The sequence below is a fragment of the Pangasianodon hypophthalmus genome, chromosome 26 (assembly GCF_027358585.1).
Source record: "Pangasianodon hypophthalmus isolate fPanHyp1 chromosome 26, fPanHyp1.pri, whole genome shotgun sequence".
Lineage (NCBI taxonomy): Eukaryota > Metazoa > Chordata > Actinopteri > Siluriformes > Pangasiidae > Pangasianodon > Pangasianodon hypophthalmus.
This window is the reverse complement of record NC_069735.1, coordinates 11,116,845-11,143,377: the sequence shown is the minus strand read 5'-3', so window position 1 is coordinate 11,143,377 and position 26,533 is coordinate 11,116,845. Positions and strand designations below refer to the sequence as shown.

General features: G+C 37.7%; 1 protein-coding gene across 1 annotated transcript; it reads left to right on the top strand.

Annotated features, from left to right (window-relative positions):
- Positions 1–98: 98 nt before the first annotated feature.
- Positions 99–22,413, top strand: mcoln1a (mucolipin TRP cation channel 1a). Its single transcript, XM_026932266.3, has 15 exons — positions 99–1,060; positions 8,644–8,885; positions 9,112–9,279; positions 13,287–13,443; positions 14,181–14,262; positions 14,386–14,482; positions 15,576–15,675; positions 16,115–16,221; positions 16,319–16,468; positions 17,141–17,242; positions 18,072–18,194; positions 18,474–18,590; positions 19,241–19,330; positions 19,452–19,582; positions 19,866–22,413. Exons 1-15 carry the CDS (start codon positions 1,018–1,020, stop codon positions 19,900–19,902), a joined length of 1,746 nt encoding a protein of 581 aa, XP_026788067.1. The 5' UTR covers positions 99–1,017; the 3' UTR covers positions 19,903–22,413.
- Positions 22,414–26,533: the final 4,120 nt, after the last annotated feature.

Genomic DNA, 26,533 nt, shown 5'->3' with positions numbered 1-26,533 from the left:
ACTATATGACTCTACGTTTGTGGACACCTGACCATCACACTCGTATGTGCTTGTTGAACATCTAATTCCAGATTTAGTCCTCACTTTGCTGTTATAATAACCTCCACTCTTTTGGGAAGGCTTTCCACTAGATTTTGGAGTGTGGCTGTGGGGATTTATCCATTCAGCCACAAAAGCATTAGTGAGATCAGACACTGATGTTTGGCGAGGAGGCCTGGGGTGCAGTCGGAGTTCCAGTTCATCCCAAAGGTTTCTTCCATTGCAACCATGGCGAAGCATGTCTTCATGGAGCTCGCTTTGTGCACAGGAGCATTGTCATGCTGGAGGAGGTTTGCACCTCTTAGTTCCAGTGAAGGGAAACGGTAATGCTACAGCATACAAAGACATTTTATACAGTTGTGTGCTGCTAACTTTGTGGTAACAGTTTTTGGAAGGCCCTCATATGGGTGTGATGTTCAGGTGTCTAAAACCTTTGGCCAAATAGTGTTGTGATCTATTTTTTTTTTTCTGTTCTGCTAAAAAAAACTATCCTCTTCTGGTTTGTCTTCAGAAAAACTTCCTTCTTCATTTAACACATTTTGACATGCAAATTAACGCGTGACGTCACCTGGCGACGTCTACCTACTCTTTGAGAATGCACTAGCTACTTTCCCCTGAAAAGAGTTGGCCACACTCAGTTCACAAGGACCATCCGGTTAAAATTTGGTATCTTTAAACGTTTTGACTCTATGGAAGGAAACGAGAAGTTACCAGCAAACAGAAGTCGCCTGAAAAGTGAAAGGAAAGAGAAGTGTGTCGTCACGCGGTGTGGTCACATGACCGCTGTGTGGAAGCGCGAGCGTCCTCTCCGGGTCTCTACAGAGAGCTCTATAACACAGCGCGAGCCGAGCGCGCACACGAAAAACCAACGCAAGCCTTTTATTTTTTGCGGATTAGCACAGGTTTGTTTTCTATTATTTTAATGCATCGTGACCCAGACTCCCTTTTGATGACGGATATTTCTTTCGCGCTGCCAACATGGCCGTGGTTGACCAAAATAACGCCGTTCACGACTCCACCGGTAAGTCAGCTGTACGAGTTTGGATCTCACGCGCAGATGGCTAGCTCTTAGCCAAACATCAACCATCAGCAACCCAAACAGCAAACACAGAGGTCGTGTAAATGTCTCGGATGCAGTTCAGTTTCATTAAAAAACACCACTGTATAACTAGCTACTACAGGTCCTAGTGTAAAACTGAATAAAGCTGTAAACAGCCTAGAGCATGAAATCTGCTTTTAGCAAGCTAGTCGTTTAACTTTTTGCAGCTGACATTCAAAACAAACAAACAAACAAACAAACAAACAAAACTCATCAGAAGCAGCACTGCTCTCTGAATAGTTAGTCATTTTCATATCACACTGTCCAGAATTCTACTTTATATCAAATATAATGTAATGGTTTGCTATAAAGATCAAAATATTCTACCTGTCATTATACTGTGGCCTAAAATATCTTCAGTTCATTCTTAGCTTATTTACTCTGTTACCATGCATGAAGGAAATGATTAAAAGTTTGGAAGGTTTAACAATCTGGAAGATTTTTTGGAATTGTTTTCAAGAGGAAAGAAAGAACCTTGTATAATGTTTCCAGTAATTACTTACACATTTTTCACTTAACACATTGTCTATACCATAAGACAAGGGCATTTAACTAAAATGTGCAAAGGTCCTTATTAACATGACTGAATGGTGACAGCATCTACCTTTTAACACTTGACCATTAGTGATTAGTTCATGGCTGTAAATAAGGCATCAGTTTGAAGTGGTTGTGTTTTCTGTTTCTCACTGGTGCTTCACGTTACCAGTTTTGACTAGCACCATGAGCTCTGAACAGATGAGATGTCTGTTTTGGAGGTGAAATACACGTTTATACTTCTCTGTCCAGTCATCTTTAAACATTCTGTTTGTGTCATCAACTTCTTTTCTTTTTGAACAAGACAGGTTATCACTACACTAATCAGACCAGAGAGGGTAAATGAAATTAAAAAAATCATGAGAACTCTTCTTTGTCAATAATGAGCTGCCTTACAGAAGCTGCAATGGGTCATATTAATATTTTGTATTTTTTTAAAAACTGGACTTACTGAACTATGGCTTATTTTCCATGCTGATCCATTCGGCTGCAGTATTTTTGCGTGCTTGATTAGATTTGCTGAAATACTTTGACGACCCTTGCTATAAACATTTTACACAATTGAATGCTGCTGAAGTAGTTTAAATTGTTTTTATGGCCAAGAAAGAAGTAAAAGTGGCCTCGGAACATCTCTGGACCTTCATCCAAAAAGCCTATGAATATGCAAATATTTAATTCCAAATGATCTAGTCTTGCATCATTATAGTCTCAGTGATTTATTTAATAGCAGCTAAACTAGTCAGTATATACCATAACAACCATAATTTTGTTTATCACTACAACAAATCTGATTTGAATGGGATAGAGTTGCTACAAAGAGCTTGAATTGACCTGACTGTAAAAAAAAAAATAATAATAACATGATGAAGAGCAATGTACATTGTTAGGTTTAGTTATTACAGTACTGTGAGGTTCAGCTAAATACAGAATTTTTACTTTTCAGACTAGTGTAAACCACAGATATTTCTAAATCGTGCTGGATTATAATAAGGGAGATAACCTTGCCAGGTAAAACTAATCTAGCTCAAATAAGGCTCATATGACACATTCCCCTAATTTTTTAAAGAAGTACTGAAAGAGCCTCTGTAACTGAAGAAAAAAAAAAAAAACCCGCTGTGCCCCAAATACCAATCAATTTTAGCTGGCCAAACTTTAGATACTTTAAACATATAGGACTTCAGAACATTTCAGTGTTTTTTTGTTTTTGTTTTTGTTTCTTTTGCCCAACACACCAGATGTAAATCATGGGTCACATTCATGATGTCATAATGAAAGGTCAGGAAAACACTAAAATGTGCAATGCAGGACAGCTGCAGCAGCAGAATTGGGAAAGCTCGGCTCACCACAGTTAACCACACACAGTTATGTGTACATAAGAATAAGTTAGTCACTCGTGTATGTTAAAAATCATGTAATTTTACAGTCAGGTCATGTCTGCCTGTCCTGTGGCCTGTTAAAACTCAGCAAAGGGTTATGATCACCATGTGCTTTCGTCTTGTGGCCTAAACTCAGTTGTACCATGACTCAGTTACACTTTATATAACCTGTCTGAGACGTTTCAGTCATAGTGTTCCAGGCTGCACAACGTGCCCTACATTTTACACAAACCTCAGTTTGTCACTCCTTACAGAGCATGTATTTATTTATTTATTTAATCCGCTAACTAATACATTGTATTGCAACTGTTGCTGCTGTTTCCTCAGTTGCATCTTGTGTCATTCTCATTATGAGTGCTTTAACCCAGAAGTATGCTATTAATGCAAAACATCTTAGTTTGTTTTAAAATCTGGTGATTGTTTATTCTTGATTAGACTTAGATTCCACCCTGATGTACAGCAGCCTGTATTTTTGTATTATGGTAGTACTCTGCACCCATAACCCATATAGTCTTGTGTATTGATTGTCTAGTGCTTCACTTGTTATGCTGCTGAAACAAAACCTTTGTATACTCTTCTTACACTTTCATGCTATTTATGGTGTATGATGTTAAAATGATGTAAATAATATGCTATGGCTCATCAGACCCTCACAGTCAATGACAAAAATATATAAATCAGTATGAAACATGGTTTATGCTAAAATTATGATCTTGTATCCTTAGGATTTCCTTTACGACACCTTTTCCACCTTCTTTGCTTTATGCAATACAAACGCATAATGAAGTGCTAGTGCTGATGTAAATTTACCGGCTCATTTATATTCAAATGTGTCTTCTTAATACTAGCACTGGGCAATATGGCAATGTAATATCAAAGTTGTAATAAATTATATCACAATGTTATTTTCTGATATTTCGGTTAACCTACAAACCTACAGTATATCTAGTGATACATATATAGGAATCGTGATATGATCAATTTGTTATATTGCCCACCCCTACATAATACTACACTGATCAGCCTTAACATTAAAACAACTGACAGATGTAGTGAATACCATTAATTATCTTGTTACAATGGCACTTGTCAAGGGATGGGATATATTAGGCAGTAAGTGAACAGTCGGTTCTCGAAGTTGATGTGTTGGAAGCAGGAAAAATGGGCAAGCATAAGGATCTGAGCAACTTTGACAAGGGCCAAATTGTGATGGCTAGACGACTGGGTCAGAGCATCTCCAAAATGGCAGGTCTTGTGGGGTGTTCCCGGTATGCAGTGGTTACCTACCAGAAGTGGTTCAAGGACGGACAACCGATGAACCACTGACAGGGTCATGGGTGCCTAAGGCTCATTGATGCGCATGAAGAGCGAAGGCTAATCCATCTGGTCTGATCCCACAGAAGAGCTACTGTAGCACAAATTGCTGAAAAAGGTAATGCTGTGAAACGCAGTGAAAGTGCCTGCAATGGGCAAGTTAGCATCAGAACTGGAACATGGAGCAATGCAAGATTGTGGCCTGGTCTGATGGTTCATGTTTTCTTTTACATCATGTGGACAGCTGGGTGCGTATATGTTGCTTACCTGGGGAAGAGATGGCACCAGGATGCACTGTGGGGAAAAAGGCAAGCCAGCAGAGGCAGTGTGATGCTCTGGGCAATGTTCTGCTGGGAAACCTTGGGTCCTGGCATTCATGTGAATGTTACTTTGACATGCATCACTTAAACATTGTTGCAGACCAAGTACACCCCTCCATGGCAACAATATTCCCTAATGGCAGTGGCCTCTTTCAACAAGATAATGCGCCCTGCCACACTGCAAAAAATTGTTCAGGAATGGTTTGAGGAACATGGCAAAGAGTTCAAGGTGTTGACTTGGCCTCCAAATTCCCACTTTCTCAAGCCAATTGAGCATCTGTGGGATGTGATAGACAAACAAGTCCAATCCATGGAGGACCTACCTCGCAACCTACAGGATTTAAAGGATCTGCTGCTAACATCTTGCTTCCAGATACCGCAGCACACCGTCAGGGGTCTCGTGGAGTCCTTGCCTTGGCTGCACCTGTGGGACCTACACAATATTAGGCAGGTGGTTTTAATTTTATGGCTGCTCGGTGTGTATCTAATGCAATTTCTAAAGTAGTTTGTCAGCCATAATGTACAATATGGCACAGTATTTCCCACTGTATACATGTAGCGTATATTCATGGAGTGATGATAGAAACTGACTTGAGTTGAACCAGTATGCTATGGCTCATGCTTTTTGATATGATATATGTATGTTTAAAATCAGACCAAAGCTCACTTGCTTGCCTTCTATACCTCGTTTGCAAGTCCATGCTGGCTTCGTCAGTCTGGTCTGACATCTAATGCAGCAGTGTGACTTTGTCTGTTCCTTGTATGTCACTCGAATGACAAATGGTTTGGGACCAGCGTTACAAAAGAAACCTAATGGTCAAAGTGAGTCAGGAGCTTTGTGGTGTTATTTCATGACTGTAATCATGCTGTAAGTCTGTGTCGGTGAACAACCAAGTGAGGAGATGTTTGGGGGCAGCAATTTGTGGAGATGGTGTGTTAAGCCCACAGCTTAGCTTTGTTTTTTGTCGTTCATGATTTGGTATTATTTGGTCTTGGCTGATGTGGGTATGGGTATGTGTTGTGTGTCACTGTGGGAGGCCCAGTGTCGACTGATGGGCCTAGATAAGACCTGTGATCGTTACACTTGTGCTGACAGCAGGCGCATGGGCCGTCCCAGCACACTGAATCAGTGCCGCATGTAAAAGCTGGACAGATGAGATTTTTTCCATTTACTTACCCCTGTGTGATTGACTCTATCACTTAGCATCAGACTTGCAGGCTCAACTGTGGCTTAGATACACCCATATGTTCTCTGATTATTAAGAATTTTGTCTTGTTGAGAAGACATGTCTCAGAGGTGAGATACCAGTGATCTCTCAAGTCCTGTCACAGTTTCCTGATTAGCATGATGTTGACATTGTTTGACAGGCAATTTAAATTCTCTTGTTAATGCTAATCCTGTAAGTCATGTTAGTCACTGAGCGATCTACTGATATGCTGAAGGGTCATGCAAAGTTGAGAATTGTGAACAGGAACCTACTAAAAGCTTTAGGTTGATACGTTGGTGCTGCTAACTCATGATATAAAAGCATTTTATAGACAAACTACTCTCCTGTCCTTAAATCTTCTCAACTTGGTTACACTCTTTAGGTATTTTTCCCTGCTTTGTTTTCATTTTCACTTCCATTTTTTATTCTTGGGGCTGCTATGTACAGGGGCTGTGATTCATTACACCTTCAGTAAGCAGTGCTGACCTTGCTTCCTCTGTTGCTTGGACTTGTGGCTGTTTGAGTTTGTGATTTATCACAAATTATTTCACCTTCATCTGTGCAACTTGTAAAGTGTCACTTCTCAAACATGCGCTCCACTTACCATGATTTATTACTGTGATGTAATTTACACCACATGAAATTCCTGCGATGCTTTCAGCTACAGCGTCATTGTGTCAGGAAAAAAAATCTTTTAAAGGAATTGAATTTTTGAGAACGAACTATAAATAATCATGATAAACTATTTACATGTTTTCATGTACTATCCAACTAACAGAATAATATATACTATGTTTAAATATTTGATTAAATATATAGTGTGTATATAGTGTAATAGTATACACTATTCTTGTTTCATTTTTAATTTCAGGCATATACTGCAAAATAGTATATAATATAAAAAGACTCAAAACCAAATTATTCTGTTACCCTGCTTTGCTGTGTTCTGATAATGTTTTAACATAGTACACAACCTTGTATCTCATAATTACGCCCTTATGATTGTGTTGCCTTACTTGCCAGGATTTAAAGTTTGCTGTCTTTTTTCCTGTTATTTGAGCATGGTGTGATGCATTCCCCACAGATGTTTTCAGTGGTCTTCTGAGCTCATCAGTGCCTTCTCCTTTTTACAAATGTACCAAATAGTTGATCTAGCTAAATCTAATGTTTTTGCGATCTTTTTGATGGGTTGGTTTTGATTTTTCAGCCTAGTAATGTCTTTATTCACTGCCGTCACTTTGGACTTCATTTTGAGAGTTAACAGCAACAGAATGCAAATGCCACACTTGAAATCAACTGTAGATCTTTTATCTGCTTGTTGTAAGTTAAATAATGAGGGAATAACACACACCTGGCCATGGAACAGCTGAGCAGTCAATTGTCCAATTACTTTTGGTCCCTTAGAAAGGGGTGGACCAAATATAAAAGGTGCTGTAATTCCTAAACCATTCACCCACTTTGGATGTAAATACCCTTAAATTAGACCTGAAAGTCTGCACTTTTAAGTCATTTTGATGGCTACTTTGGTAGACAACTAAATTAATAATAACACTGTCAGTGTCTGAATATTTATGGACCTGACTGTATCTCAGACTTTTTTTTTTTTTTTCTTTACTTAAAAATCAAACAAGAAACTTTGTTCCTGGGTCATAAACCAGTCTGGCATTGGTTAATGTTCTTACCATCCCCTTAAATGGCCCATGTATTTCACTAGCCAGTGCTTCATCATCATTTTGCTTGTTTTGTGGATGTAAGAGCTCAACAGGGGATGGAGCCAAAAAGCTATGACCAGGCGCTTTGTGACTAGTTTTGATAAAGGAGACCAGCAGACCACGCACCTTGAGGAAAGCAAAAACTGTGCATAAAGCAGTCATAACAGCCACTCAAAAGCCTTTGTAGTTTGTCATAGTAACTTTCATAGTAAAAATTTTACCAAAAACACCACCACGTTTGTATTCATCAAAGCACAATGAAAGACACAGCAATGATGTCTGACTTTGATAGCTTGATATGGTTATTGGCTTTTCACAAATATGTGGCAGCATAGAGATGTTAGAGCTGGGCACCTGTAGAGAGAAAATATAAAGGTCACATATTGGAGAGAAATGAAATATATTCACATGGACTGCCTTTGGGCACCAGACAAAGCCACAGACTTCCTGATTCTGATTCTTTACATTTTCTCCTACCTGCCTCTGGGCTTGGGTTACCTGGAGGTTAAGAGTGTTGACAGATATGTGATGCCTTGTGTGTGTGTGTCACTCAGTGCTACGACTGCAGCGCCTCAAGAGATGGAACAGCTCCAGAATATTATACTGCAATGTATACATACAGTGAATTATTTGTATAGGTGTTGTCAGTTGGAATAACTTGTATAGCATTTTGACCCAGTTTATCAGTCATAGTTTTTATCTGTTTTCTCCTGCTCCTATCTTACCACAGACAAAGCAAAAGTTTTACACACAAAGAGAGCTTATCCTCCATTGCTTCTAGGAAAATTTCCTAAACAAGCTAGATATCTACCGGTGATAGTTAAAGGGGCAGTTATATTGATCTTACTTGCATAATGCTAACCAGTCCCAACTACCTCTTACTCATAGAAATATGAACATTTTCACATAATGGGTTAATCACTAAAGCCGTCTCTGGCATGTTACAATGTAAAAGCTGTCAAACATACAAGTAGTTGAAGGAAATAAGAATCAACTGAGGTGTTATCTAATCATACCTTTGTTTTTTTTTTCTTCCTTTAGAAAGGGATCGATTGCTGTCTCCTGTGAACTGCTATGGTTCTCATGACTGCAGCATTGACCATGGCAACTCCAAGTTGTACCCAGCAAAAGGAACCTGGGTTACCATGGACCAGGAAGAGGAAGAGTTGAGGAGGAAGTTGAAATATTTCTTCATGAGCCCATGTGATAAGTACCATGCCAAGGGCAGAAAGCCATTTAAATTGGTCCTGCAGCTCCTAAAGATCATCCTAGTGACAGCACAGGTGAGCGACGAGAGACATTCACATTCACTGATCAATAGAATTTTAACCTAATGTTTTTCAGGGCACTTTTGAGACTTTTTTTAATCTTTAACCAAAAACGTTGTCATGCAGCTTTATAAAAAATTTTCAAGCCTTCAGTTAAACATATGCTGCACCATTTTGCATTTCAGATTTATGTGTCTTTTATACAGCAATGATTAACAGCTGTCCTTTCCCCTCTCTCCAGCTTGTGCTATTTGGTTTGAGTAACCAGATGGTGGTGACATTTAAAGAAGAAAACACAGCCTCCTTTAAACATCTCTTCCTTAAAGACTACAGCGATGGTGCAGATGACACACTGGCAGTGTACACGCAGAGTGACGTCTATGAACACATCTATTACGCAATAGAACAGGTGAAGTCTACTGACAAATAAACATTAAGCAGGAAATATTATTTGTGTATTAGTACTCATCAAGTAAGGAAATAAACACTACAGGGTGTGCTATTATAGGAAAATAATCAGCAATGGGATGGTGTGATGTGTCCTGACTCAAAGTTTTTCTGTGAAATCATGTCCGTCCCAAAGTGTTTTTATTCCTCTTAAACCACAGCGATTTGCTGTGAACAATTACAGCTTTTCTATTCATCATGAAATATACATCATACTTTTTAACTGTTTGTAGCTACATTTTTGTTGGGGATTGTCTGCGAACCAAGTCAGTTCCTGTTATCATTTTAATTTTGACAGGTGTTACCTCACTTCTCTCTTTTTCTCTCTCTTTCATTTCTTTTTATCTCCTCACATAAATCTCGTATCAATTATTATAATTTTTTTTAAAAGTCTTAAGATTAATAATAACCGAATTTAAACTCGGTGTGTAAATCCGCCCTAAAATCTTTAAATTAGTGTTGTACATCCATACATTTGTATCTTCCAGTGTTAACTGCTTAGCTTAGGTAAGTTAGTAAGTAAGTCTTTTACTTTAGTTATATTTTAAGAGTAGAAGAAACACCAAGTGCAAATCCATTATACTTTACACTGGTGTACTATGTGCTGTTTGTTCTTCAGCTTGGGATTCTAAGCAAATTTTATAGCAATTATCATTAAACTGTACCAAAAAAACAAAAGTGAAGATCCTGCTGAATAAATCTTCTTTTGAATATACTGAATAACTGAAAACTGCAGATATTCTGAGTAGGCCTTCATCTTAAGTTATAAATAGAAGTCACAGTTGGGGTCATAAGTTTGCATACGCCTTGCAGAATCTGCAAAATGTTATTAATTTTTAAAAAATAACAGTAAAATATAATAATAATTGGACTATATGTAGACAACTGCTATGTGAAATAGCATAATCAGGGCTGTACTAAATAAAAAAACAAAATAGAATTTTTACGATCCCCCCCCTTTTTTAAAAAAAAAAATTATTAACATTTTGCAGGTTCTGCAAGGCGTATATAAACTTATGACCCCAACTGTATGTTGAAACTACACTTAAATTTTTAGTAGTTTGTAAACTTGCACTAGATCATCAAACTTCAGAGTTCAACTCGTGGTCAGAATGGAAGTGCATTTACTGTAACATGGTGAATGTAGTAACAGTAAGAGGGCTTAGTCATGTAATGTTCTATATGGGCGTCTAAACGTAGTGGAATATAATAGGTCTTTATGGTAATCAAACCAGGGGATGCTAAGACCAATGAAATTAGTCAATCATCAGTACTGTCTTTGATGTGAGTCTGTGAGAGCAATTACAATGGATATAAGACTACATACCCCTGTTAAAATGGCAGGTTTTTGTTATGGAAAAAATGAAACCAAGATAAATCATGTCAGAATTTTTTCCATCTTCAATGTGAAATTACAACATAAGAAAAATTAAATGTAAAACAATCAGACACATTTTAGGGGAAAAATAAAAGTTACAATAACCTGGCTGCATAAGCGTGCACACCCTTTTATAACTGGTGATGTGGCTGTGTTCAGAATGAACCAATCACATTCAATCTCATGTTCAAAACTAATTATCATACAGCTGCCATCAGTGAAATTATTCTGATTAAGCCCAAATAAAGACCAGCTGTTTCTGTAGGATTTTCTTCACATCTTCTTGGTTTCCTCTGACTGCTGAAGCTATGGTCTGTAAAGAGCTTACAAAGCATGTACAATATGTCAACTTGTCAAAAGATATCGATAAAGTGAGAGGTACAAAAGAATTTGCAAAACATTAGATGTACCATGGAACACCGTGAAGGCCATCATCAACTGGAGAAAATGGGGCACCACAGTGACATCACCAAGAACAGGACGTCCCTCCAGAATTTTAAAAATATTGAAAATATTACCAACTCAAAATGTGCCACGCTGATAGACTCTTACCCAGACTGAGTGGTGTAATAAAATCAAAAGGTGCTTCAACAAAGTATTACTTTAGTGGTGTGCACACTTATGAAACTAGGTTTTCTTTTTTTTCCCTAAAAAGTTTGATTGTTTTTCACTTTATTTGTATTCTTTGCAGTTTCACATTAAAGGTGGGAAAAGACATGATATATCTTCGTGTCCCTCTTTTACTTCACAAAAACCTGCCATTGTAACAGGGGCGTGTAGACTTTTTATATCAACTGTATAGAGATACACATTGAACTGCTCTATGTAACACATAAAAGTATGTACTCTTTTTGTGAAGAAAAAGTACATACTTATGAGTGTGTAGCAAAAGAGTATGCAAGTACTGGGGCACACTAACACGTCATGTAACAGAAGAGAATGTTGTTTCCCAGAAGAGAACACTTGAATATGTTTACATGTAAATAATGACAAGATAATTCAGTGTTTTTACATAAACTTAATTAAACTGTCAGTGTGACAACTTGGAATCTACATGAGTTACCAAACTGGATGTTTGATGTCAGATGTACCACTATTGTTCATTTGCAACCAGTCAATATACTTACCAAAGAAGAGGCACTTGAATTCAAACTTCCTGCTGTTTTTTTTCTTTTGGTTGCATGAAGCACCTTCACTGGTAAATATTCAATTGCGAGTTTTTATTGTTGTGAATGATGCTGTCCTTTGAGCCGCTTGGTTTGTGATGTGTTCATGCGCAAATTTAATGGTATAGATTTGCTGAATCATTTCAATTTTGTTTGTATAGCGCTTTTAACATTGGACACTGTCACAAAGCAGCTTTACAGAAATATAGATGTAGCATTAGATCCCTAATAAACGAACCAGATTGCCAAGGAAAAGCTCCCTGAAAAGACACGAGGAAGAATTCTTGAGAGGAACCTGACTTCAAATGGGAACCCATTCTTTTCTACTGGATAGTGTGATTATAAATCAGTAAAGTCTATGGGTGTAGAAGTGTAAAGTGAAACGGTACTAAGTATGTTGATCGGATGTTCAGTATGAGTATATTATGTGACTAAGAGTCCTGGGATGAGTGCAGGACACTCATTATGATTACAGCAACAGTTCTTAGGTACAAATGTATAGTATCTAGGTGAGATCATCCAATCACTACAGTATGTGTCTTTATTGGGTTTCTTTAAATTGCTTTAACTGCTTTGAGTAAAGTGTAGTTATATTATAAATGCATTGTAGTAAATCTTTACACAGGGCAGTTAACTGAAAATTCTATTTACAGAAACTATTTTGATTTGACACTGAATTTTCTGCTGTGATATATCCCTATAGATAATACTCCTGTATGTTACTGGATATGAAACTGAAAGTAAAACTGTTTGTAAATTTAAGTTACAGTGAGACCCAGATGTTCCCAGATGTACAGATGTACCCAGAGATACTTCTAAGTCTGGTTCTAGCTCTAAAGTAACTTACTCAATACACTTAAGCAAGATCTTAAATTGTATGTGAATATTAAAACCGGGTGTGTTGGAACAAAAAAAAAATCTTCAGTGGGTGATGAAGATTTAAGAATGGTGCTTTTACTATAAGGCTCAACTTTTAAGTGATATCTAGGTAAACTGGTCAATGTTTTTCTTTCTTAAACGTTCCTCAGCAACATGATGTGTCAGTGTTATGCCACTGTATAAAGTGAAAGGATACGTATACATTGCTGTGTTTTTACCAGAAATGACAGTGTAGTTCAGATATAGTGTTCTTGTAATTGTGATCTTGTATCCTTTGTAATTTCCTCAGATTCAGAATTATATTTTTGAGTCTTTCTCTCTCAGTGACAGGGAATGACACTGTATACAATGTATGATTGTATTGTATAATTTGAGTCATTACCATTCACAAAAGTATGAGAAAAGTAAGAGAAATAACAGTCTGGCCATTTTCTTTCAGTACACTGTGTTGTGGATTGATTCATACTTCTTTCTTTTTAAATCTTCCACACTCTTCGTCACACTCTCTCCAAATCCTCCTCACCCTCTATTTCTTTGTCTCTCCAGTACCTGCACTTGCCGGACACCACTGTGGGGCGCTACGCATACGTGTACGGAGTGGGTGTCAACGGTAGTGCTCTGTCTCTCTGCCAGCAATATTATAAAAAAGGCCGCATCGACCCAGCAAATGACACCTTCATCATCGACCCACACATTATTACAGGTATCTGAAGTCAAACCAGAGCTAAACATTTGTTCTGTCACCTTGTTCATTTCTCCACTGGATCGGATTACTCATACTGCATCGTTGAATATTTGTCTACGTAATGATAACATTAGCCTTAATTAGGTCACTGTAGATAAACCTTAGTTTTTCACTCAGCATGTCCTCGATCTTTCCAGATACATTAAGCCTGATCATCAGCTAAATCACGCTTGTATTGTATTGTACTGTACTCTTGTACTATGTGCACTATTGTCACTAGATTCACGTTAAACAGAACTGTGTACTGGTCGGCGCTGCACTGGGACTTACTATGCCCATTGTCTGTTCCAGTAGTCATTGTGCTGTCTGGTGCTGTCTTGTGCTGTCTGCACATGTTTGCATTTGTGCACTTTATTGTATAATTTATGTAGTCCCTTGTAGTTCTATGTTGTTGTGTGTCGTCTTATGTAGCACCTCGGTCCTGGAGAAACGTTGTTTCGTTTCACTATGTACTTGTATATGGCTGAAATGACAATAAACTCCACTTGCACTTGGACTTGAACTTGAACAAATCCATTTTGGTTCAGGATTAGTCTTTGTTGGCTCTCAGCGTTGATCTCCTGTGGTTAAATGTAAAACTATCAAACCATTTCCACTAAAATCAGCAGACGTTCCTCTTCCTACAGGTTTTTGAATGTGTGATTACAGAAATTTTTAATGCGTCTCTCATTCTCCATGTCTCTTTCTCTTTGTAGATTGTGTAGGAGTCTCACCGCTCGATGTACCTGATGGCTTTTTGAAAAAAGAGTACAAAAATTTCACTCTTAAATTTCACAAGTAAGATTCAAAAGTGAAACACAAAAAAAAATCCATCTTTTTTCCATTATGTATGTTATTTATACATATTTTTCCTTTCTTCTTTTGTCGTCTTTCTCTTTTTTCAAATCCGGTCTTTCTCAGGCTCATCAATGTTACAATACAGTTTCAGCTAAAGGCTATAAATCTTCAGACCATCATAAACAACGAGATTCCAGACTGTTACACTTTTATAATCACGGTGAGCCTTCTTATCAATTATTTTCCACAACTTATTTTTAAATATGTAGAACAGGAACTGTTGCTTTGAACAGAAACCAAAATATTTTGTCCATCACATTCACACAGTCTTATACCCAAGTCTTATATTTCCATCTGTTGGTTACAGAAATTACCAGAATCTCAAGTGAAAGCTATTTTACCATTGACATTTCCCTGTTTAAATCTAAGAACCATATGCACGTGTCCTACTGTAACAGTTGTGTATTAGTATCAGTCTCTAGTCACCAGTGTTAAAACTCGCCCAGTATAATCCGAGTGGTTTGATAACATGCCCGGTGATAGAGAAAACTCCACTTCTAAACCCACTGAATTTGTTTATATTTAAATATTCATGTGTGTAACAATCCTGCTGCTAATTTGTTGGTTGGTGCAGTATTATTCCTCTGAGAAGATAGTGGTTGTCAGGCATTTACAGTGGTGTTTAATAGGAGAAAGAATTAATTTTGCTTGTAGCTTGTTAAAACTAAAGAGCAAGTGCTTATTTTCTTACTCGCCATTTTCAGTGACATTCAACGTCATAAGGAGAAATCTATTGTAGATGTAATGGAGACATCGGTGCAAACGTTGGACTCAAAATCCCAAAATACAGTGCAGCTATACAACAAAGTTATGGCAGAGACTCAGCTCGGCTAGTTAGCCATCTACTCTACGACGAACGCAATATTGTTGATGGGGGATTTAGCATGAAAGTTGAAGCTTTGGAACCTGATCTGTTTTGAGCAGAGTGTAAAGATGAAAAGGTAAGAGAGCTGGACAGATTAAAGGACTAAAGCGCCGCTGCATCGGCCAATCTCAGTAGAGCTAGCGCTAAATCCTACTGGCGCTGCTATCAGCAGATCTTTGAATGGCATTGTGGGTAATGTAGAAAACCTTTAATCAAAGTCAAAATAGACCGACATGTTGAAGAAAGCTGTTTAACCCAAAAATCAAGTCTTCGATGCCACTGAAGGTCACATGTTAATTATAAAGCTTAATATGCAAGTCATTCCAGATGTATTTTTCTCTTTAAATTCTTAGTAATGTCAATATAATCTGTGTTGTTTTCTGATCAGATCGTCCTGGACAATAAGGCTCACAGTGGCAAGGTGAAGATTAGTCTGGATAACCAGGTCTCTATCAAGGAGTGCAGAGACCCCAGTGTATCCGGCCATGGTGAGAATGCCAGTTTGTTGTCACGTCATTGATTCAGATCGAGTCTTTCTAAATTAAATATGTAATGTTAACTAATTAAAATTATAATGTAATATGAAAATATACCACAAAGATTTATTTTGGCTTTGAATGTTTTAAATAATATTAATGCTTATTGATGATTTGCATATATATAATATTACATGCAGCCTGAAATTTTTTTGGATCCATTTTATCCAGGTAACGAGGATGAGATAAAGCATAAACTAGAAGCACATAAATAAATGAATAAACCTAGCATCGTGTGTGCTGTGTGTGTTTACTTTTTCCATTTCCCCTTTTTAAAGTTGATTAATCATGGTTTTGCCTGTTGTTCTGCTTTCTAAAACCTGTACATGTGCTTCTTTTTCCGCAAGACTGGCTGATTATTTTTTTTCCTGATTCCTCCCTTCTCGTCTAGCGGAGAACTACACCCGGGTGGCCTTTGATGTGGCTGTAGCGATGATTTGTGGCCTCTCTCTGGTGCTCTGTGGGCGCTCCATTCTCAGAGGAATCCTCCTTCAGCATGTAGGAGAGATAATAAACTTTAATGAGGAGATCTTCCTTAAGAAATAAACAATATGCTTTTGAATTTGTTGCTTATATGAATACTTTCCTTCTCCAGGAGTTTGTACAGTACTTTAAAAATAAACTGAAGCACACAGTTTGTTGGGGGGACAGGATGGAGTTCATCAATGGCTGGTACATCCTGCTCATCATCAGTGACCTGCTTACCATCGCTGGCTCCTTCATAAAGATTGGCATTGAGTCCAAGGTACTTCATGTGTAGAGAGAGCGAGAAAGAAAGAGACTCTCTTATTAGAATAGGAGGGATCTGTATAGGAAGAACCTTTCGGATCAACTTTGACGTTTCTGTTCTCCTTTTCAGACCATTTTTCAGATTAAAACATAATTTTAAAATTAAGGCTGCTTGGAAAGATCTGTTCAAAGGAACGGTTCTTTAAGATGTTTAAAACGTGTAGAACAATCTACCAGTCAAATTAATAGAACTGATTAAAGCTTAAAGGCAGTTGGTAGTGACAACAGGTATACTGTATATAATACGGCTCTTTAATAGTATGATTAATAGAACTTTTGAAAGGATTTTTGCTTGAACTTAAGTTCTTTAGCTTGAGACTTTTGCACACCTTTTGTATGCCATTAGTATTGTACTTCTTTTGTGGCTTCTTATGCTTTTTGCTAGAATTGTACTATAGATCATTTATTCTTTATGATAATTTTGCTTAATTTTTTTCTCTTTTTTTTCTCTTTTTCTTTCTGTAAACACCTTTGAAACAACAGAGAATGCAGAGTGGAATTATGTAGCCTTAAACTTCTGTTTTATTTGATCTAATTAACAAAAAAGAAATTAGTTGTGCAGACTTTATTAATTATAGCTGATAGTTTCCATAACCAACCCTCAGGGCTCTTCTCCTCCTCCTTTTAGAACATCTCGTCCTATGACGTATGTGGGATTTTGTTGGGAACATCAACACTGTTGGTGTGGGTGGGGGTGATTCGCTACCTCAGCTTCTTCCAGAAGTACAATGTAAGTACACAATCTCAACCTTTCATTATTTTCATTACCCAGCATCAGTCAATAGTACTAAACCAGTCATGAGGCTTTTCAGAAATGTTGGCTTACGCTGACATTAGGAAATGTTTGGCATATGTGCCTAAAGTGTAGCTGCTGATGAGAACTTAAAATTGTATATAAATCATGCATTCAATTAATCTTCATTTATTATGCAATATACAAAAGGGCTTGATTGGAGATATAGTCTTGGTTTGGTTTGATTGTGTGAGGCCACACACACACACACACACACGCTTGTCTTAATATTCTTGTTAGGACCTTCCTAATTAATGCTATGGATACGCCCAAATCTAATCCTGACCATAACCCCAGTATCCAAAAGGAAAAATTGATTTTGCTTGTTTTTTTTTTTTTTTTGTTTTTTTTTAATAAAAGCTGCTGATTTTTGGGAACCAGCTGAACAACACACAAGGTCAAAACTGTCAGATACTCCTATCTTTGTTGGGACATTTGGTTCCTATGACGATATAAACGTATGCCCACACACGATCATTCTGTTTTTTGTTTTGAAACACATTTTTGCAGTCTTGACATGTAGGCAGCACACATCTAGATATTAATGCTAGATTCTAAAATCCAGTAGCACATACATTTTTTACATTCTTAAAAACTGAAAACACACATGCGTGCCTTCTCACACACACACACGCACACACACACACCCACAAGCCTCTATACTTGCTTTCAGGGTTTTTTGGACAAATTTGACAAATCCACCATAAACTACTGTAATGTTGTTTAACAGAAGTATAAAGCATGAAAATATTCTATTGTGCTCCAGATTCTGATCGTGACGTTACGTGCAGCGTTCCCTAACGTGATCCGTTTCTGCTGCTGTGTGGCAGTGATCTATCTGGGATACTGCTTCTGTGGCTGGATTGTTTTAGGGCCATACCACGTCAAGGTAATGCATAAAAGCCCACTAGCAATTGGTGAGCAGGTTGTGAGCTTAATTTACCTTTTACCTTTTACAGTTGGATATTATATATATTTGTGGAGAACAGACATTGACCATCACAACAATTGCATTGTTATTGTTATTTATCAACGCAGGCTGATATATTTATATTTGTCAGTATGACATACTTTGTATTTATAGATTCTCTAATAACTGTGCAAGAGTCTGCAGGCCCTGACTTGTTAAACTTATATATTGTTTGTTTATTTTTCTTCTTCCTGTCAGTTCCGCTCTCTGTCCATGGTGTCAGAGTGCCTGTTCTCTCTGATAAATGGAGATGACATGTTTGTCACTTTCAGTGGCATGCAGGAGAGCAGCACACTGGTGTGGGTCTTCAGCCAGGTGTGTTTTATATACTGCTTTCACACACTAAAACACACACACATGCATGCGCTTTCACAAGGGCTTCTGTGCATCTTCAGTTTCATTTTTGTCTTGCACTGCTACTGGCCTCGTGTTTCAGCATGACTCCGCTGAGGTTTTGTCTTCCGATTTTGTCAGCACAGTGTCTGCTGATACGTCCTAGCAATATAGCTGTGTCCTAATTTTAAAAACTTAATGTAGCATTACAGTTGTCTTAAAAAGCATTAAACTGTATATCTGTTTTCTAATTTAATGCTTTTTACCCCATCCTGTGTAGCATAATTTGTATGGCTGTTGGTGCTTTCTGGAAGTTGCAGAGGGAGAGTTACACTCAGAGTCTTTACACATAAGCTGACACATAAGAGTGTAATATGAGTGGCTATAAACACTTCAGCTGTGAACTGTAAAATTCTTGATGAAGACTGTTTCAGAATAAAGAGGAAATAATATAAATGATGAAATAATATATAATTAAAAGTAGTTTTCAGGTAACAGCTATGCTTGTTGATATAGATTTGTTTTGTTTGCTTTGTGATTCAGCACAGTTAATTGTTTTCATCAGTTTCTTATATTGAACAAATTTTCAAACTGTCTCACATGTTTTGCACATAAATGTCTTTTTTCTCTAGGTGTACCTGTACACATTTATCTCTCTGTTCATTTACATGGTGCTCTCACTCTTCATCGCCCTCATCACCGGGGCGTACGAGACCATCAAGGTAAGCTGAAAGAATGGGAGAGGAGGATATTTTTTCTGAATAGTAAGGTGGTTGAGTGAATGTATATGTGTATGGTACTATCTTCAACTTTGGGTTGTGTAATGTTTGTTTTTGTAAATAGCACCAAACTCAGGAGCCCATTCACATCACAGATTTGCATGCGTTCATCGCCGAGTGCAAAGACACACCCAGCTCTGGAAAGTTCCGGGGACTGGAGACGTCACCGTGCTCCTTCTTCTGCTGCTGTGACAGGTCTGGCAGCTTACACACAAAGTGTGTGCTGATGTGTGTGATGATATGACATAAGAGTTAGCCTCTGTTCTACTGACATTTAGACTAAGCTAACAGTGAATTCTGATTGGCTCCGATTATTGTGCCTTTATCTCTCCTGATTGGCAATCTTACCATGCAATGAATCACGACTATTTTGTTCATTTCCAGCATGAAAATTAACTCCGCCCTCACACAGGATAGAGTACCTAATAATACGGCTAATAATTTTGGTCATGATGTTTAAATCCTGCTTTCTTTACAGGACCACCACCTATGAAGACGTTCTACTGGTGAACTAGTCATTCAACTACAGCTCTTATGCTCCCTGCTGGTGACAGTATGATGCTGCATCCATTCCACATTTAGAAACAGGATAAGAACAGATACCAAGTGCTGCATCCTATACACATTTACCTCCACACACTCATCACACACTGCAGGAGAGAGGATTTTCCTCCTGGACGTGATGGTGATGTGACTCCTCCTGGATGTGACTCCATATTTTTCAGCTGAGCATGAAAAGAACAGAGCAATGGGGGAAAAAAGCAATTTCTGTCTGTCACCCGCTTCACAGAGAGCAGCACTACGTTGGTGCAGTGCACAAGCTTTATTTAGGAAAACAGTGTATGTTAGGAGGTCAGTGTTTTATGTGTCGTATTTAACATGATTTTAGTGTGCTGTTAACTTAGCAGGAGCTAATATATTTAGTGCTACTGTTAATGTTTTTGCATTGTTTTAAACTTATAAGTCATGGCTAACTTATCATTTTGAAGAAGAAGAACTGCTATTGCACCGTACCTCACTTTCACTACCCCAGACATCTCATCTCAGCACTCATCACTTCCTTAATTTTCCTTTCAAGATACAAGAATAAGCTGCCCTAAGATATAGTGAGCTGTTTTGTAATATTTTACGTTCTCCACACATTCCAGCAGCAGTTAGTAAAATATCTGCTCAAACAAATGATTTGGACCACCAACATTCAACCAGTCCAGACAAAGAGGCATCTCTGCCGGCTTAGTCGTGTCTCCTGTCCTTTCAGAAAACTCCCTCTGTTGCACTAGCATTCAGGGATTCTAGCCTAGGCATGTGCTTTGAAGTTAACAATGAAGTGAGGGGCCATGATTGGATTTTGTGCTTCTGTTATCTTCTTCCAAAATTGTGTGTCTTGTGAGTGTCCTAAACTAGTTCATCTTTTGCTGCATTCAAAGAAATGTGTCTAAAATGCTAATACATTTTGCTGATTCAAACTTGAGACAAATGTTAATTGGTTCAGATAAGGTGGGTTTTAATTGGGAACAGCATGTAAAGATTTAGAACATGGTTGAGGGCATTATCACTTTGCAAACTTGGGAAATAAAAGAAATTTTGATCGGTTCAAACATCTTTGAGAAGCTGAACAGAATGTTCACTGATGCAGTCATTATATCCTGGATAAACTGGAAGGGTTGCATTGACAGTGTATGACCTACATCATGAACAGGAAACACGTATGTTCAGTTCTGGATTTTAGAGATAGCCACTGCAACTATGGGTCGCTGTGGGGACTGATTTAGATTTACTGCCATTAATATTCCTGAAGGTTCATTCAGAAGAGCTAATCGAGTAAGAAATGGAGTGGAGTGTGATTTTGTCGCAATGATGCAGTATGCAAACACTTGTTTATTTTCTTCTCTCAGTGACACTGTCTATGTCTGTACAGAATTTTAAATTATTCATGTATACACTCACTGGTCACTTTATTAGGAAAACCTGTATACCTGCTCATTTATGCAGTTATCCAGTCAGCCAATCCTCTGGTCTCTCTTATCAACAAGGCATTTCCACCCACAGAACTGTTGCTCCCTTACTTTTTTTTTTTTTTTTTTTTTTTTTCCCCCGCACCATTCTGTGTAAACTCTCCAGACTGTTGTGTGTGAAAATCCCAGGAGACCAGCAGTTTCTGAAATCCTAATCTGACACCAACAACCATGGCACGGTTAAAGTCATAGAGATCTCATTTTCCCCCCATTCTGATGTTTGATGTGAACCTGAACTAAAGCTCATGAAGCTCGTGTATCTGCATGATTTTTGCATTGCACTTCTGCCACATGATTAGCTGATTAGATAACTGCATGAATGTGTAGGTGTACAGGTGTATCTAATAGTGGATGGTGAGCGTATGTGTATTGTAATTAGTTTCTATGTATATAATGAGTTTTAAATGCACCAAGAGTAAAGAGGATACATTTAATGGTACAATAACGTACAGTTTTTCAAAAGAGCTCAGTTTCCTTTTGAGGCTTATCTAGTATCAGTATCCCTTATTGCAATTACTGTGACTAATCATTACAATAGAAAGTGGGAAACTGACCTGAGATGAGTCTACAAATGCTGAAAAGGAGGCTCTTGTATCAACACATACTGCTGAAATCATATGTCTACTTGAATGAAGTTTCTGAACAAGTGCTGTCTTTTTTTTGTGTAATGATTTGTCACTGAGTTATGTAATATATAAATATTCATATATTCCGTTTTGTCTTTTACCCATGATCATTTATGCTTGGTGAATATATTACAATGTTACAAGCATCTAATTTCTATGGCTTTTTAAAAACAGCTGTTTTGGACACTTAAAGCAATTTTTTTTTTTTTTTGGTCTCTGGTTATTTTATCAGTTTTTTTGCAAGTGTATTGCTAATCTGTTCATCCTGTTGATACACATCCAATACAGAGACTTTTTTTTGCAGTTTAGATTTGTTTATTTAATTAACAGCAGCCTCTGAGAAAATCCTTGAATGTGTTATGTCCTATAAATATTTTCTATAATGGCGGTGGCTTATTAGGGTTCTTGTGCCATCCTCATGAAAAATGTAAATATTTTCAAGTCTTTGTTAAATTTGTCGTTCGGTTTACTTGCTATTTTAACAGGTTGCTAACTGTATGATGACAATGGATTTAAATCCACTGTGGCTTGATTCTATATTATTTTTGACAAATGTTTTCTAAAAGAAACCCATTTTTCCTGTCAAGATCTCCACTTATGTATGCTAAAGTGATTTTTTTCCCCCCATAACCCCTATGCTCTAAAGATATAGAAGGTTTATTGAGACAAATTCTGCCACCCTCTGGAATTAAATAGAGCTACATGTTCCAAGGTGGATGATTTTTGTGTGTGTGTGTGTGTGTGTGTGTGTGTGTGTGTGTGTGTGTGTGTGTGTGTGTGTGTGTGTGTGTGTGTGTGTGTGTGTGTGTGAGAGATTATGGAAGATTAACAGCTAAAACAGATATAGTGGAAAAATAAGTGACTCATGAGCAATGTGTTTATGAAGTAGTACTCCTAACTCTGTACTAGGTGGAGAATTAAAACCCATTTTGTTTATTCATTTGGCTGATGGATTTATGCAAAGCAATTTACGGATTGGGAATAATCTATGGATTAAGGCAGAGGTTCTCAAACTATTTGTAACCAAGGACCTTTTTAACTGTAAAATATATTCCACAGTCCCCCTCAGTACTGTATTTATTAGAGCCATATAGCTTTTATTCATGAAATTTCCACTCACAAAACACATTTGTTCCAGGCTGACCTAATATTTTTTGTATACTTGAGTTCTCGAGCTTTGGATTAAACCTATCCACTTCAAGAGACAAATCAAACAGGCTAATTATGCAATAACTTTGAATGTAGGTTGAGATTTCCACTACTGTAACAAATTATAAAAATCAAAGACCCCCTGGCTTTGCTTCACAGACCCCTGACGGGTCACTTTAAGAACCACTGGATTGCACTGAAGGGTTCAGCAGTGGTTCAGGTCTAGTCATCAGCACACGACATCAACTGCAGAGCCGTCATTGTGGTTTGGGTAATTCCATGCAAATGGCAACCTTGCCATGGAAAAATAAAATCAAAATTAAATGCTCACGCAGCTCTATATTTAACTATATGTCACTTTATCTGTCAGATATGACTAGTGATCTCACACTGAACTGCATGTTTCAACAGACGGAGTAGCACACCCATATCTTTTTGCTAAATGTCTTCAGTAAATCTGAGGCTGAAGTTGGGTTGGAGGAGACACTTAATTCTTACTTTGTTCTTAGGTCCTGTTTAAGTTGTTTTATACACGCATGTGATATCTATAGCATGTGAAGGACTGTTTCAGACATTTAATAATAATGTTTTCTCCAAAAATTTCAAAACTATGCTTTTTGTGTTCATATTATAGATATATAATCATCATCCAAAAAACACTGTCTGTGTGAAGTCACATCCATAACACTGATGTATTGCAATACATTCACCACCCACTTAAATAGGAACACCAGTACAATGCATAAAATCATGCAGATACAGGTCAAGAGCTGTAGTTAATGTTTACATTAAACATCAAAATTGGGAGAAATGTGATTTACCATGGGATGGTTGTTGGTGCCAGTCAGGCTAAGCTTCATGCACAACAACCTCTAGAGTTTAAACAGAATGGTGTGAAAGACTAACAAAAAACATCCAGTGAGAAGCAGTTTTGTGTGTAGAAATGCTTGTTAATCAGAGAAGTCAGAGTTGAATGGCCAGACTGGTTCAAGCTGACAGGAAGGCTACAGTAACTTAAATAACTACTCACAACTGTGGTGAAAAGAAAAGCCTCTCAAAATGCACAACACACTGAACCTTGATGTTGATGAGCTATATCACATCCATAGACCAGAATTACTCACTAGCTTTATTCGGGAGAATATTGCAGAGAGTAAACAAATGGTGAAGAACATCAAGCTTGGAACTCTAAAATCTGGTATGTTAGCATGTGAGGAAGGAGAATGTAGCTAAGAACAGATGCTCATAATTCATGCATGCACGAGCTGCTATTGCAGTATCTGAAAAGCAGGGGCTAAGGCAAACTGCACCAACACTATCAGATATGTCAGATATGATTTACCAATTAAACTTATGGATGATTTAATATCTATTACAGCATATTACAGCATCAAGCAACATATTTTTAGACAGATACTAAAACTTAGTATCAGCCATTTTGATGTAAACCACACCCTGCTGCTCAAATATTGAATAGGCAGCAATCAACTGGTTCGCCATTATTCAACAATGAATATGATGGCACTTCTGTTCAGACTTACCGTATATTAAGATTTCAATTACAAGTCTTAGCCATTTTTACATCCTGGAACTTAAACCAAACTGGTTCATTCCTCTTCAGTTCAGGAATGTGGAAAGTCCAGAGCCTATCACAGGAACACTTGGCATGAGGTGGAAATACACCCTGGATGTACACATGTACACACACACACACACACACACACACTCATTCACGCCTAGGGGCAATTTAGCATAAATTATGTTTTTGGGGGGTGGGAGGAAACCGGAGAACCTAGAGGAAACTCAGTGGGGGCAGCAATGTTATCTGCTGCACAACCATGTTGCTATAAGAGAAATTATTTCTCTTATCATATAAGAGAAAAGTACTTTTTCATTGGTTCCTACATATTTTTTAAAAGCAATCCATGTTTTTAAACATGGGTGGCAAATGGTTGGTACCACCTACTCGTGTAAGGACCATGGCTGCACTTGTACATCTGATTTGTTTGTAGAAAATGAAGGCCAAACAATGACATTTGCTCAAGACATTTGGTCAAAATACCTACAATGGTGTAAAAATTATTTAAATTAACATGAGCTACATATGAGTTATTAAATCTGCATGAATTGCAAAGAAGTAACAGATCTGTCAAATATGTGTCTTAAGGTCAGATTTATGGTGGCAGCTGCTACCCTGTACCACCCACATGGCTACACCCCTCTGTGAAATATAGTCTACTTTTATCTGAAGACCACATAAACTCATCAAAAGTCTAAGAGGCTTAGCAAATGCTACATTAGATTGTAACTCTTGATTCCTGTTAGTAATGTGGCCCACTAATAGATATTGACTTGCACTTTGGTGCATTAAGGGGCAGGAGAATGGCCTGGAAGATTCTTCTGAGTCCATCTACAACAGCAATACTGAAAAATAAGAAGAATTAACCAGCATGTGTGCTTCAGGAATGTGTAACTTGAGCAGTCCCATAGGTAGGGCTCATGTACACTGTGGCACATTACACACAGAGATATGGATATATGGCCAGATAAGATAGATAGGTACATGTACAGGCATATTTTCTCTGTCACTGCCTATGAGGAGGGTGAGAACCTTGGTTTCATGGGTGTTATTTGCTCAGCTTTATTTATTTTAACTTGGGTCTTTTATTTATCAAATGAATTTTAATGATTTGTTGTCATTTTCATGGATTTCTAATCACATCATTAATAGATTGCTTTATTGATGTGGTTCATCATCAGTGCTTTGTTTATTCTTATATGTAAAGCAATCTGAGATTTTGGACTCTGAAATGGCATTACATAAATAAAGATGTTTGGCACATATATGTATGTATTAAAATGCATTTTTTTTGTCCTGAAGTGGGAGTTGCATGCTGTTTCTACTCAGCAGATTACCTCCCTTCAGCTTTGTAGTCTCTCCACCATGACTTGCAGTTTGTTTGGAGGCCTTGTTCCCTGAATGCTTATTTCATTCCCTGCCCCATCCTTTTCTTCCTTTCTGACTTTGAACAAATGTTCATGTTAAACCTTGCATTCATTCTATCTGCCCCTCTCCAGTAGTGACAGCTGCAAGCTTAGATAACAAAAGACAGCTCTGTACTCATTATTTAAACAGCTAAACAGCTCTAGTTTGTATGAAATATCAACAACGGGTCACGTTTTACTTTCTAAATTAGCACAGAGCTGTCGGAAAAAAGAAACGACGAATTTCATTCGGCGCCGAAAACAGTACCAAAAAAGCAAGTGTTTAAATATTAGCTATCTATTGGCACCATAATGTAAACATTAACCAGACTAAAGAATTAGGGGCGCGTGCGTGGATGGGGGGAAGTGGG

Bases quoted from the DNA above. Each gene is read 5' to 3' on its own strand.
- mcoln1a (XM_026932266.3), top strand. From the start codon at position 1,018: ATGGCCGTGGTTGACCAAAATAACGCCGTTCACGACTCCACCG. The intron at 16,222-16,318 runs GTAGGAGAGATA...TTCCTTCTCCAG, and splicing joins GAGGAATCCTCCTTCAGCAT to GAGTTTGTACAGTACTTTAA. The intron at 19,583-19,865 runs GTCTGGCAGCTT...CTTTCTTTACAG, and splicing joins TTCTTCTGCTGCTGTGACAG to GACCACCACCTATGAAGACG.